This window comes from Odocoileus virginianus, chromosome 20 (assembly GCF_023699985.2).
Source record: "Odocoileus virginianus isolate 20LAN1187 ecotype Illinois chromosome 20, Ovbor_1.2, whole genome shotgun sequence".
Classification (NCBI taxonomy): domain Eukaryota; kingdom Metazoa; phylum Chordata; class Mammalia; order Artiodactyla; family Cervidae; genus Odocoileus; species Odocoileus virginianus.
In genome coordinates, this window is record NC_069693.1 from 17,689,251 (window position 1) to 17,703,211 (window position 13,961).

Here is a 13,961-nt window from a genome sequence, read left to right on the forward strand (position 1 = left end):
GGGTGGGCCTCTCCATAAGAAAGAAGGACGCGGAGGCAGGGTAGAAACGACTGTGTATTCCCTGGTTACAAAGCGGGGCTGTGGCGGTCATCAGCGTGTCCGGCGGGTCAGCAGACCAGCAGGGCCTCGTCGTCACTGGCCTCCAACGTTGGGGAGCGGGGTGGCGGGGGGCTCCTGCAGACTCCCAGCGGCTCTGATGGGTGGGGGCCGGGGATGCCACCGGCAGTGAGGGCCGGGGGGTAAGGGTCCTGGCCGGAGCAGGACTCCTGAGGCACGTCCACAGGGGCTGGGCTGTCCACCAGAGGGTCCCTGCCAGCCTTTCTGTCCTTGTCAGCCAGTCTGGACTCCGAGGGGTCCCGCAGGCCCGAGGGGGGCGGCGCGGAAGGTCCCACCTCCGAGGCGTGGCTGGGGGCGCCGGGGGGCCCCTCCCCTGCTGCCCCGGGGCTGCTTGTGTCCGTTAGGGGTGCCAAGGGTTCCCGGGCAGCCCCCGGTGCCGGCTGGAGGAGCCCGTCACCCAGCACCGTCTGGGAGGTGCGCGCGGCCGTCAGCAGCGGGATCTGCCCGCGCGACGCCCGCGGCCGGTGAAAGAGCCGGTTCCAGAGGCGGCCGAGGCGGCGGCGGGAGGGCCCGCGGCGGGAGGCGTGTCTGCGCATCTGTCGCCGCATGGCCGTGCGCAGGTTCTGTAGCACCGAGGCCTGGAGGGTGGGGCGGCGGCTGAGGGGGCAGAGGTCAGCACGACCCCACCCCCGCCGAGGGGCCCCCTTGTCCCCTCCCCTGGCCTGTCACCCTGCCGAGGCCTCATCTCCCACCTCCCTCAACCCCAGGACCAGCCCGGTTGTACAAACCCTGGGCCTCCCTGTCTCCCGCGTTCTCTGAGGTCCGCTGGGCGGGCCGGGGGCTGGGGCGGGTCTCCCGCTCGCCGGCTCACCTGGGATGCACTGTAGACCGGGAAGTCCTCGACGGGAGGAATGAGGCCCTGTGCGATGAGCTGCCCGTAGGACGGGGGTGCCTCCCGCCGCACAAACTCAGCCTCCAGGCGTGTCATCTGGGTCTCAAAGGCCCTGAAGGCAACAGCAGAAGGGCAGCATGGCAGGCCGGCCAGGCGAGGGTGGGGGTCGTACTTCCCGCCTCCCACGGGGCGCCCCCCAGCGGCAGGATGTGGGCCCTCCTCCCTCCATCCGGGCATCCGGAGGGGCCCAGACCCGAGAAGCCCCGGGTGGGTGGCCCACAGCGGCAGGAAGCGTGAGTCCAGGCCCTCTCTCCAGGAACAGGGAGGAAGCGAGGCTCCGGCCCCAGCGCCCACCTGTACTCCTGCGTGCGCAGGGAGTAGAGTTTGAAGGCACAGCCCAGGGCGATGACGAGCAGCAGCCCGCAGACTAGACTGCCGATGAGCGCGGCGGTGATGACCTTGCGGGGCACGGCCGCCAGGCAGCCGTGCTCGTCGCTGCCGTCCTGGCAGTCCTCCTGACCGTCACAGCGCCACGTCTCGAAGATGCACAGGTTGGTGCCGCAGTGGAAGGTGCCCGGCTGGCAAGAGAAGCAGTTCTTCTCGTCCGCACCGTCGGGGCAGCTCTTCTGGTTGTTGCAGCGGTCAGCGGGCGTGTAGCACAGGCCGCTGCCCCCCTCGCAGGGGTACTGGTCCGGGGGGCAGGCGGGGCAGCCCTGCTCGTCCCGGCCGCTGGCGCAGTGCCACCAGCCGTCGCAGCGCTGCGGCTCCGAGAAGCAGCCTTGCTCGCCCGGGTCCTCCGCGTCGCCCTCGCGGCTGCTCCCGCACGGCTGCTCCCACGGGAGGCAGTAGCCCTTCACCTGGTAGGTGGCATTGAAGCCGTGGCCGGCGCTGCGGGCGCGGGCGTGGTAGGCCACGGTGAGGCGGCCCTGGGCGGCCTCGAGGCTCACCGGCCGGTGGTTGCTGCGGTAGGAGAGCGTCTGCAGCAGGCGGTCCCCGCGCTCGCCCAGGCCCTCGTACACCTGCACGTAGTCGTCATAGCCCAGCCGCAGCTCCAGCTGCAGCAGCACACGCCGCGGGTCCTGCGTGTCCACCAGCCATGTGCAGTGAAGGTCCGAGGGCCCGCGGGCCGCACCGAACAGGTCTGGGGAGGCGAAGGAGCCGTAGAAGCTGCCCAGCCGCCGGCCACAGGCCAGGTCGGGACAACCGGCCTCGTCGGAGCCGTCGCCGCAGTCCTGAGTGCCGTCGCAGCGCCGCTCAGCAGGCAGGCAGCGCGTGGAGCGCGCCCCGCTGCAAGGGAAGGTACCCCCGGGGCACAGACTGCCTGGCGGCTCCGAGGCGGGCGCCGAGCAGTTGCCCTCATCAGAGCCGTCGCCACACTCGTCCACGGTGTTGCACTGCCAAGGGCCCGGCAGGCACTTGCCGTTGTCACAGCGGAACTCGTCAGCCTGGCAGGATGCCTGGCCCAGCTTCCCTGCAGGGTGAGGTGCGTGGTGGAGACAGTCAGGGGCGAGCAGAACCACTCTCCTCGTGGGGCCTGGGGCCAGGAGCCCGCGGGAGGTCCCCCTGCTCCCAGCAACGCCTCTGCAGGATTCAGGGGGAGGCAGGACCCAAGGAGAAGGGCCCTGGACTCTCTCTCTCCCCAGCCACCTGAGGGGCAGAGACGCCTCGAATACCAGGGAGGCTCGGTTCCTGACCTGAGCCAGGGTCTATAAAGTGGGGTCAGTGATCTCAAGGGGTTTCAAGGCACCCCGAGGCAGCAATGTGACCAGTTCCTGTCCCAACACTGGGCTCCAACAGTTGGGTACTGGGGGAGACCCTGCGGGGAGGGGGCAGATGGAGGGTGCCACCCCCCACCCCTGGGGAGCCCATAGGCGTGCCCTGCCGTTGGTGTTACCTCGGATGTAGGAGAGACGGAAGCCCTGGGCCTGGCCGGAGCTGGAGGCGTCCGAGTGGAAGAAGATCCAGACGTGGTCCCGGGCGGAGATGAAGGCGGGCGGGATGGCAGAGCCACAGAGCCGGAAGGCCTCCTGGCGGGGCGGGGCCGCAGGGCCGAGCATGAGCCAGTCCAGGGAGCACTGGTGGGACTCCTCCACGTCAAAGTTGCGGAAGCTGCAGGGGGCAGGGAGGACCGCAGATGTGAGTGGGTGGTCAGAGACCAGCAAGTCATGCCTAAACTCACAGCAAGGACGGCCAGCCCCAGCATCGCTTCTCTCTTCCACTCCCAGCCACTCAGCAGGTCCTCAGGAGTCCGAGAGTGACTCCATGAAGAATCAGGACAATGTGGGCAACTAGGAACATGTCAGCCCCCAGGCAGCTCTGTGAAGGCCTCCTCTCTGCTTCTCCACCGTCCATCAGAATACACATGGTGCCCCAACCGAAGGCCACATGGACTGGAGGCAGGAGTCCCATGGTAGGCAATTCCCCCCACTTACACTCTCCCCTGAAGGGCAAGGTCCAAGGGTCCAGATCCCCCCATGCTGGCTTTGCTGCAATAGGCCCAGCGCGAATCCCAGGCCAGGGCACAGAGGGGACCCGTGTGCGCAGGGCAGGCCTGGGCTGGGGGACAGCTCATCCCCTGGGGAGAAGCACTGGCCCAGGCTGTGGGTGAGCAGGGCTCTAGAAGTGGCCGAGGAGGCTGGCGTCTTTGAAGAGATTCCCAGTGGCCACAGGGAAACAGGCACAGACCCTGCTGTGTTCCCATCACACCTCTGGCCTTGGAGATGTGGAGCGTCTGGGTCTTCCAGGCTTTGCATTTACGAGAGTGACACCCCAGCCAAACATCCCCATGACCATCCCCGTCTAGGGCTCTAGCCTCGGTTCCACCATCTGATCACCTCACCCTGCTTCCCTCCACATCCCCGCAGCTTGAGCACCTGGCTCCTCCCTGCTTCCCTCTCCTGCTGAGATGGCCCCAAGGGCCCAGGGGCAAACCCGCTCTGGGCTCAGTGCCAGCCTGGCCTCAAGCCGACCCTGCAGGACAGACAGGACACCCCTGCCACCTCACAGATGACTGGGCCATGCCCTCCAGTCCCAGGGCTCCCCTCCCTGGCAGGCCCGAGGTGACAGACAGCCCCACAAGCCCATCAGAGTGGCCCAGGTCTGGGAAGCCAGCCGCAGAGACCCACACCCACATGTTCACATGCATACAACTCATACATGTGCACACACAGACTCACACATGTATTTGCACACCTACACATCTCACACACATGCCCTCCACACCTACACACACGTGCTCACAAACGCACATACGCGTGTCCTTCATACCTGCTCAGGCTGGGCTCACACACACACACAAGCACACGTGTGTTCACACACACACGTACACACACATCTGGTCACTGTACTTGTCGCAGGCACTCACACACACACCATCACACATGCAGCACGTGCAGGCCCACATCGAGTCCCTCTGACACCCTGGTGTCCCCGTACCTGATGGTGATCATGTCCCCGCGGTCGCCCTGTATGTACCAGCTGCAGTTGGTGCCCGGCGGGTAGTTGAGGGGCCAGGCTGGGCTGTAGATGACGCCACGGCGTGCGGTGTGCTGCTCCAGCTTCCCGCTGCAGGCGGCTGTCAGGAGAGGAGGCTGAGAGGTGCTGGCTTCACCTTTGGGTGGGAGGGGGCAGTGAGGGAGGGGGACATTGAGCCCCCCAGCCCAGGACCCGAGCACTGGCCTTTCCCAGGTAGGATCAAGGCCAGCCAAGGTGGTCATGGCCAAGGGCATGGGCGCACCATGAGACTTCAGGGAAGTGGTATGTATGGCGTGGGGAGAGGAGGGCCCACATGGACTCGGGACAGTCCACCCTGTGCCCCAGAGCCCACCTCTTCTCCCCTACCCTCCGCAGGGCTGGGAGCCAGCCCACCAGCTCCCTTTGGCACCTCACAGGTAAGGCCTCTTGGCCTCGGGTCTCAGCTCAGTGGAGAATCCTGCAGCCCTGGGCCTGGTGGCCTAGCATAAGCAGACCCACTATGGTTCCCTGCCTGCCACCCCACCACCCCAGGGCTGGCCTAATACAGGCCTCATTCAACACATGCTTTCTGAGGACCTACTATGTGCAAGCACAGTACTAGGCATGCTCATAAGACAGGTAAAAGTTTGGCTCTGTGGGGCTCGCAGACTAGGGGAGGAGCAGACAGACTATGCAGATTCCCTGGGCGAAATGAAGATTATAAAACAGGCCTGAAGAGAGGGGCCGATATCCTGAGGTGGCTGGAAACACAGGCTGGGTCTGATGGCATCTTGTGTGGCATTTAGATTTTATCCTGAGTGTGAGTGGGAGGCCACCAGGGGGGGGATGTCATAACCGGATGAGGAAACCAAGGTTCAGAGAGGGTCAGTGAGTTGCCCATGGCCACACAGCGGGTAAGGGGCAGAGTCACGGCCCACCCTGGTCCTCTAGTGGGCTGGGCCTCTCATTGTGTCAACCATCCACTGTGTCAGTGAGCACAAGGCATCACTCAGGGCAGCACAGGTGATGAGTGCCTCTATGCCCAGCCCTGCGGGCTTCATTGGTACCCACTTCATTAGTTACACATGCCCTCTGCGACCTAGCCAAGCTCACCCAGCCTAAAGGTGGCAAACCCTGCCCTGGTGTGCCCTGGCCTTCGCAGGACCAAGCAAGGCTCTGAACTTGGTTGCCCCAGCCCCTCAGAGCCCCTCACCACACTTTTTCATCTGATCTTCACAACAGCCTGTAGCATAGGCACAGGTATGCCCATTATACAGATGGAGAAACTGAGGCCCAGGGAGACAAATCATAGTGCTTTGCCCAAGCCCCGCGATACCACCTACCTCTTCATTCTCCCTGACCCCTGACTGTTGCCCTGCAAGCAGGGTCTCTCTGCTGGCTCTCAACAAGACTCTTTGGAATCCCAAAAGACTCAAGTGCAGAAAGGAGAGTGAAAGCCCTCCAGCAGCCTCCCATGCTCCACCTGTGGATGTTCGGGTGATCGAAGGCTGTGACCCACACGGGGTTAACCCCCAGCAATGGCTCACAGGAGGATCAGGGGCTGGAAGAGAAACACCCACACCAACCCTAAAGCAAGGCTGACCACATCAGGTCGCCCTCAGAGCCTTGACAGCCCCGGGTTGGTGAGCTACCAGCCAGGGCTCCCCACTTGGCACTCACCAGGACCTGGGAGGTCAGCGTCCCTGAGTCTCAGTGTTCTTGCAATCCAGGAGGGTAAGGACTAAACAACCAGGTGGTGATCAAGGGCCTAAGCAACTTGTTTCCTTGGATGGGTGAGGCTTTGTGGGCTTCACAGAGATGATGACCTGGGGACCCTGGCAGGTGTAAGGTCAGGGCTCCTCCTCCTCCGGGATGCTGGGTGGGGGGTCCCTAGGCAGGGCTGGGAGCACATCCTCCCCCCACAGTGAGTCTCTAAAGCAAACGTTACACCTGGAGTCAGATGCTCCATCAGCCAATGTGGGAGTCACCCCTGTCCCCTCAGCCCCCAGGACAGGCCTGAGGCAAAGCAATACCCACTGTGGCCTAGAGGCTTTCCCCACAAGATGGAGCCCTCGTGGAGGCCGGGTTTCTCCCCCACACTGGCCAGAGAAATCCAGACCTGCAGGGACCCACATCTGGCCCTCTTTCATGACATGGGGAAGCCTGTCTCTCCAGACCACCAGCCTCGTCAGGAGCAGATAACCAGACATTGCTTCTCAACAATCCCCTGACAACATGTTCCCCCAGACATGCCTCACCCCAAGTGCCCCTCAGACGCCCCAGACATTTCCCCACTGAGGGCAGCAATGTCCCTGAGTCACTGTTAATTCTTCTGCAAGGGCGGGTGGGCAGAGAGACCACAGTTACTGCAGCCGTCGGCCTGGCCCATGCAGAGTGACCGTGGACGGGGAGGGAGGCTGGGGTCCCTGCAGGGCCCCAGACTGGATGCTGCCTGGCCATGGGCCTGGAGGACATCACCAGCTCAGAGAAACAGCCCCAGGCTTCTCTGTGACGGCAACCTCATTCCCATCCCACCGCCACCCCAGCACCCAGGCGCAGGCAGGGGAAAGAGCTTCGTGAATCCAGTCCAGTCCGGGAGTCCACACTGCCGGTCACACCCTAGGCCCCAGCTTGCCCTTCAGTGAAATGCAGCCCGAGGGTGCCTCTCATCTCAGGGTGGCTGGGAGATGTGGGCAAGCGGCAGTCCAGAGACAGGCGTGCGTGTGGGGTGAGTAGGGGGGACACCCGTGGGAGGTGAGGGCAGAAACGGCGTGTGTGATGAGGGGTGGGTAGTGAGGGGAGCTGGGAGATACTGACGCAGGATGGAGGCTCTTGGGAGTATTAAGGGGCAGTCAGAGAAGTCTGTCTGAGCTTAACTGGAAGTGACCTGTGTTCACTTGGACAGAAGTTTTGCTCAGGTCAAGATGGCCTGCCCAAGGGGGCAAGGGGTGACTGAGCGCTTTCAGACCAGCGTCCTTCTTTCCTGGTCCAGAGAAATGTCAAATACTCCTGAGAGGGCATGAGCAAGCCTGAAAACATACAGCATGCAGATCTGGTCTCCAGGGGCTCCCAGCACTCTGGCCAACCTGCCAGTGTGCTCAATGACTGGGAGCCGGGAGCCCCAGCAGAGTGCCTGGGCGAAGCTGCCAGATGAGCAGAGAACACCCTGAAGACGCTGAACACGCTCACCCCCCGGGTCACAGTGGCCAGAGTCTGGGGTGATGGGGTGGGTTATCCAACCCAGATGGTGCCTGACAAGCTGGGGCAGGATGGGGGCTGAGGCTGAGAGGCAAAAGCCTGTGAGGTCCCCAGGTGGCCCAGCTGGGCCCTGCGGAGGGACTGAGCCCAGTGAGGGTGGGGAAGCGGCAGGCGAGACAGTGATGACCCGGGTTCCTCACAGCAGGAATTGCAGGGAAACCCTGAAAGTGCGGGGGCATGGCACTTCGGGTGGGAGGAGGCACTCTGGCAGCCAGAAGCTGGTCTCTACTTCTCTCAGCAATGCTAGAGGGTGAGAGATGGGCTCTAGGACAGCCTCAGCTCAGCCCAGCCCCTGTGGCCAGACAGGCTCCGTGTGCAGCCTCAGGACACCGGGGGCGGAGGTGGGGGGCAGGCACAGACAGCTTGAACCCCGCTGGCAGTCAAACAGGAGGCTGAACCTGGATGAATTTCTCTCCTGGCTCTACAGATGGACTTTGTCCCCGGAGCATCTCTTTTCGAACCCGGGGCAGACATGTTTGGAGCCACATGCCCGCCCACACACCAGCAGGGGGCCTGCCTGGGACTCGCATATTTAAGACCTGCCACCCCCTTGTCCCCTTCGCCCTGCGACCCCTCTCTACCATGGCTGCCACGGACACCTGACCCAGGTGAGGCCAGTCCGTCTGGTCCTGGAAATTGGGGTGGGGAGACTGCATGGTTAGCTGTGGGGGCCATGACGTCAGGCAGGACTCAGGCCGGCTCAACGCTGAGTGAGGCCGGGCCCTGAGCCAGCGCGGTCAGCAGCGGAGGCCAGGCTGCAGGGGCAGGAAGGAGCTGGTTGAAGGGAGAACGGGAAGGGAGGCTGAGAGTATGCATCGGAGAGACAAGCCTTTGAGAGCAGCTTCTGTGAATCCCGAGCCTCCCCATAGCAGGGACAACGACCAGGAGACAGCCCACCCCCACCCCCGCCTTCCTGAGCTGCCTCAGTGGGTCTCTGCTGCCAGCCAGACCCTGAGCAGAACTATTAATAAAAATCCCAGGTACCTCCTGCCCCATGACACAGCTCAGGACACAGCAAACAAGCCCACAGACTCCAGTTCCCAAGGCCCTTCTCAGATGTCTCCCCTGGCACCAAGGGACCCAGGGCCTGGGCCTATGCATTCACCAACCCCTGGCAGCCTCCTCAGCAAAGGGCAAATGCCCCTGATGGCCTCAACCCTGAAGGCTCCCACTCCTGGCAGCCTTTGCTGTGCTCGGCACTAGGCCCAAGCATGAAGACGGCCAGCGGATGGACAGACCTGCTCTGACAGGCAGGAGGCAGCCACGGAGTTCAACTATGTTTTCTTAGATCCTGTGTGTCTATTTGGCACCTACTTATCACAGGGCCAAACCATCAGTCAAAGTGTTTACGTCTCTCCTGCAAATCGGTGTCCCTGAAACTGGTCTTTCCCTGGCAGACTGGCTGATGCGAGACTGAACCCCTACAGCCTTCTTACCTAATTCACACACCAAGCCAATATATCATCCCAGGGTCAGGTAGCAGGCACGGACAGCCCACTCCGTTAGCCCAGAGCCCTTAGGGGTTAGCCAAACTAGCCAGCCCTAAGCTGTTTTCTCTGCCCTGTCTTGTTCTGCTCACCGAAACTTCGATCAAGGCTCTGGCCAAAAAGCCTTCCCCTCACTTCTGTCTGCCTTGACTAGACCTGGTGTTGCCCAGGTGACCCTAAGTGGTATGGCATGGCCCCTCCTCGCGAGACACATAAGTAACAAATTCCTCCATCAGTGGCTTTGGCCTCTGTGTTGGCACTCAGTCATACCTTCCTAAACTAAATCCCAGGTGTAATTTTAAAGCAGGCAGGCATCTTATGGTGCCCTATGGTTCTCTGGGATCCCCACTGCCTACAGGAAGCACAGTCTGCCAAGTGTGCAGGCCATGACAGTTTCCTAGTGGTATGAGGCTACCACGTGCAAAAGCCGTGCTGAACACCTTACCTCACTGGCCCATTTAACCAGGCTCCATGGTTAAATGCACCCATTTTACAGAAGAGGAAACTGAGGCTCAGAGAGGTATAAGCTTGCCTAATGCCAAAAAAACTCCTTTGTGATGCAAAGATGCCCAGGAATTGAGATTAAAAAAAAAGGCCAGGTGACCTCAGGGGTGGAGCCAGGATCCTGAAGGCTGGTACTCAAAGGTCACTAAACCAGGAGAGCAGGGAGGAGGGGAGGAAGGGGAGAAGCGTGTTACTCACCTAAGGCAGGAACGGCGCTGCTGAACCGCCCGGTGAGAACAATGTTCACTGTGGGAAACAAAGCGGGTTCAGTGGTGTGGGGGAAAGGAGGAGGAGAGGGGGTAGCTCTTGGGGCTTAAACACTTGGGGTGCAAAACAACACAGCCCAAACTCCAGGCTGGTTCTCTTCATCTCAAAGGGTAAGGCCCAGAGCACTGTTACAGTCCTGCTGGGATGGGCAGAACGAGAACCCCAGGGGACCTCAGGACTCACCCAAACACCCATAATGGGAGAGAGCAGGGTGCAAGCCTGGCTGCCCCAGACCACTCCTGCCATTCCCCATGCTTGGGAATTCTAACTCACGTGGGAGGGGGTTTGCTTGTATCTTCTCGGGCTTGGGACCCACGGGCCTTGACCATCCTTCAAGGAAAGACCTTGCTCAACCCAGGCCTTGCTCAACCCGGGCAGGGGCCCTGCTTGTGAAGGGGGCTCCTACCACACTGTAGGGCTTCCTCCCTCTGAGGGGCCTTGCCAGCCAGCCAGGGAGGGAGGGAAGCAGTTCTGATCTCCCCCATTCTACAGGCACTTACAGCTACCAGGGTTCAAGGTCCTCCTCACTACCCCATGCTACCCACCACCATGGGATCTGCCCTTTGCTTTCACTGAATGCTTTCCTGCAGCAGATATGGGAGCAGAAGACGTAGGCACACTGAACTTCCTGAGGTTCAGGGTGTCCCCTTCCCCAACATCAAGGATGCGAAGGGAAGCAGAGAACAACATCTCTACAGGGGTCAGCCCATGTCTGGAGAAGAAGAGAGCCAGCTGCCCCCTGGCAGGACACCCAGCATCTGCTGGGCGGGGAGGGCCTTGGGGAGGGCCAAAGGGTCTGCCCCTTGCCTTGCACCCTGGGGGAAGCCAGGCACTCAGGAGCATGGGACCACACTGACAGACTGGGGATCGGGCACTCTGGGGGCCACGAAGCTCACTGAGATCTGCTCACGCAGCTAAGGGGGGGCCTTCCCCCAGCTCCTAGATTCTTGGGGGCAGAGGACAGTGCACCCTAAAATGAACAGGCTTCTTTTTTTACTTTGCCATTTCAGTGGCTTCAACAAACCTGCTGGGATTACAGAGCCTTCACTGATGACACCATAGGGTGTCCCCTAATGACCCCGGCTTAGATAATGGCCTCCCTCCTTCATCATGGTAAATAAAGGAGCCATGTGGCTAGACGATTTAACCCCTTGCTTCCCCTCTCCCGCACACAAGGCCCTAGAAAGGTGGACAGAAAAGCTCTGGCAGGGCTGGCTGGGTCCTTGGCCCTCCCCAGACACATCGCCCTGGGCTGCTGAGGCCTGCCCTGATGGGTCTGAGAAGACACAAAGAGAAGACAGGAGTCATTCTAGCAGCTGCCTCCTGCCGCGCATCCCGATCCGGCTCCGGCTGGCTCCCGCCCTCAACCCACTCCAGGCAGGAAATAGTTCCTCGTTCAGGGGACCACCGGCACCAGCCCCGGTGGCTTCGCCTTTGTCCGCAGCTCCGGAGGCCCGGATCGCCCATCGCCGCCAGGCTAAGAGCGGGGAAGTCAGGAAGAAAGTCACTGCCCGCCAATCCCAGGCGCCCGCAGTGGGCCGCCCCGCGCGCCGCTCACCCGGGCTCCCGGACGCTATTCTGAACCCGGCTGAAGCCGGGGCTCCGCGGCCGGAGTCGCCCTCCCGGGCCTAAGACCCCAGCAGGCCAGACTGCTGGGGGCCGCAGTCTCCTCGGCCTCTGGCAGGAGTTCTCGCAGTGCCCGTCCCGGGAGCCCCAGCCGCAACCAGCGGAGAGGGGCGCCCCAAGTCCGACCAGGGCGCGGCGCGGAACTACTAGGCAGAGGACCGATCCCGCCGCGGCCGCGCGGCCCACTCACCCAGGCAGACGACGGCGAGCTGCGCCCGGGCGCCCGGCGCCCCCTCCGGCCCCGCGGCCGCCAGCTTCTCCATGCTGGGGCCGGCCGGCCGCCCGCGGGCGCCGCCTCCTGCCCAGCTCCTGAGGCTCCGGCTCCGGTTCGGGCCCCCGAAGGTGCTGCGGCCCGGATGCGGGCGGCGGCTCCGGCGGCGTCTTTGTGAGGCGGCGGTGCAGGCCCGCAGCGCGCGCGGGGCCACATCGGCCGCGGCGTCACGGGCCCCGCGGGGGCTCAGCGGCGGCCGCCAGGGAGGACCCCCGCCCGCCGCTGCCCCCGCGCCCCGGGCCCCGCGGCGCGGCCGGCCTGTGCCCGGGAGCCCCCGGCGCGCCCATGCCCCGCGGCGCGCAGCCCGCCCGGCCCTGGCGCCCCCCGGCCTCCCCGCGCTGCGCCCAGCCCGCCCGGCCGGTGCCGCCGGTGGAGCGTCCGCGGGTCTGTGGGTCCCGCCGCCCGGCCCCTAGCCCGCCCGAGCCCGGAGGCCGCGCCGCGCCAGCCACGTGACGCGCCCGCCGAGCCGCAGTGGCGCTGGCAGGGCGGGTGCGGGCGGCTGGGGCGGGCGGGGGGCGCGCGCCCCGCCTCGGGTGCTGGACAGCTCCGCGCAGGCGGCCCCTGGCCAGTGCGCGCCCTCCGGGCCGGAGCCTGGCGCTCCCAGCAGCCCTCCTCCCCGCCCAAGAATCGGTCCCTCCCGGAGCCGGCTGAGATGCGAGGGGAGGGGAGGGTTGATGGGTAGGGGGTGGCAGAGAAAGGGGCTACGAGGAGCTGCTAAGGGGACCTGAGGGCAGGACCGCCCCTGGTGGCGCAGGACTAAGGCCTGTTTTCTGTGTGAGGACCTGCCCCCCTCATTGGCCGCGACCAGGCAGACCCGCCACATCCCTGAGATGAATCGCTCTGCGCAGAGCCAGGCCTGTGAGGGGACACTGGTGACCAGGCGACCATTCTAACAGGCCTTTGGAAACCCACTCCTCCCGGGGCCCCAGAGGCCACGCAGTCATCCCGAGAGGCACTGGGAAATGGAGAGAAGGCCTGTTTTCCAGCCTGTTCTATCCGGGAGTGTTGTCAACCAAGGGAATGGGCCCAGTAGAAGCCGAAACCCTGGGAAACAGTTAGAGGAGACCACCTAAGGGGCCAACCCTCCTTTCTTGAGAAACTTGTGAAATGGGAGGTCCCCAGAGGTTCCCTCCCTGTCCTGGCTGCTGGGTATAACCTTCCCTGCTTGTATCCCCAAGCCAAGGCTCAGGATTCGTCTCCCCTTGATGTTCCCCGTTTTGCAAAGAAGGTAGACAGAAACCAGTGTTCTGTTAGTGAACATTGTAGACAGAACATTGTAGCCGCTGTAATTCAACTAACTCATTTTCATAGTACAGGCCAACTGGATTTTAATTTTTAAAAATCGGGAAAAAACAACTTTTAGGTTTTCTGTCTTCCCTTGTTCTCTCTCTCTTCTAATTCTTCTGGTGATTTTTCCAAAGCGGACTTCTTGGGAGATGTATTAAAGGATTTAAGAATCAAATAACAGGATAAATGACTCATTTATGGTAAAGAGCACTAGCCTGCTGTAATTTAGTTTCAAAATTTCATCAGGCTGCTGACCACTCTGTAATGGGTGTTTATGCTTGGCAAAAGTGTTCATCAGAAATAGGGATAGGCAGAGTCTGCAGTTTTGTTTCCATCTGAAGATGCTTTCTGCCTCAGTGTATGTTTTGAAAGCTATGTGAGGAATCCAGGGTCAACACCAGTGCCCTGGGGAGTCCTATTGGAGCTTGTGGGGAGTGTAAAAACATGAGCCCCTATCTCCACTTCTCAAATACAAAATATGTTTAATCAAGTGGAAAAACATGCCTAGATATAAAGCTCCAATTTGCCCAATCTGTTCACACCTCACTGTCAACCCTCATAAACCCACAGACCAGAGCACAGACAGCCAGATTCCCTTCAGTCAATTGGGAACAAGTCTTCCCACTGCCCAGTAGAGCAGGGTCAGAAAACAACCACCACCTAACTTTATGTAAACTTTTGATAATTTGTTTAGCACGAATTTTTTTTGCATTTATATACATTAAAAAATATATAACTTGTCTGGGACTTCCCTGTTGGTCCAGTGGTTAAGAATTTACCTACCAGTGCAGGGGACACGGATTCAATCCTGGTCTGGGAAGATTCCACATGCCACAGAGCAACTAAGCCCATGTGCCAC

The 13,961-nt window shown here is 61.9% G+C and overlaps 1 protein-coding gene across 3 annotated transcripts; it reads right to left on the minus strand.

The window, feature by feature from the left end:
• Nucleotides 1–36: 36 nt before the first annotated feature.
• Nucleotides 37–12,518, minus strand: LRP3 (LDL receptor related protein 3). Of its 3 annotated transcripts, none has more exons than XM_020899275.2 (7): nt 11,735–12,505; nt 9,850–9,897; nt 4,385–4,523; nt 2,844–3,058; nt 1,304–2,420; nt 929–1,061; nt 37–695 (listed from the first exon to the last, which is right to left on the minus strand). In XM_020899275.2, the coding sequence occupies exons 1-7, from the start codon at nt 11,805–11,807 to the stop codon at nt 108–110; spliced, it is 2,313 nt and encodes a 770-aa protein (XP_020754934.2). In that variant the 5' UTR covers nt 11,808–12,505; the 3' UTR covers nt 37–107. The 3 variants fall into 3 exon arrangements, with proteins under 3 accessions (XP_020754934.2, XP_020754936.2, XP_070307097.1); XM_020899277.2 differs by having other exon boundaries at nt 4,385–4,559; XM_070450996.1 differs by having other exon boundaries at nt 411–714; nt 4,385–4,559; nt 11,735–12,518.
• Nucleotides 12,519–13,961: the final 1,443 nt, after the last annotated feature.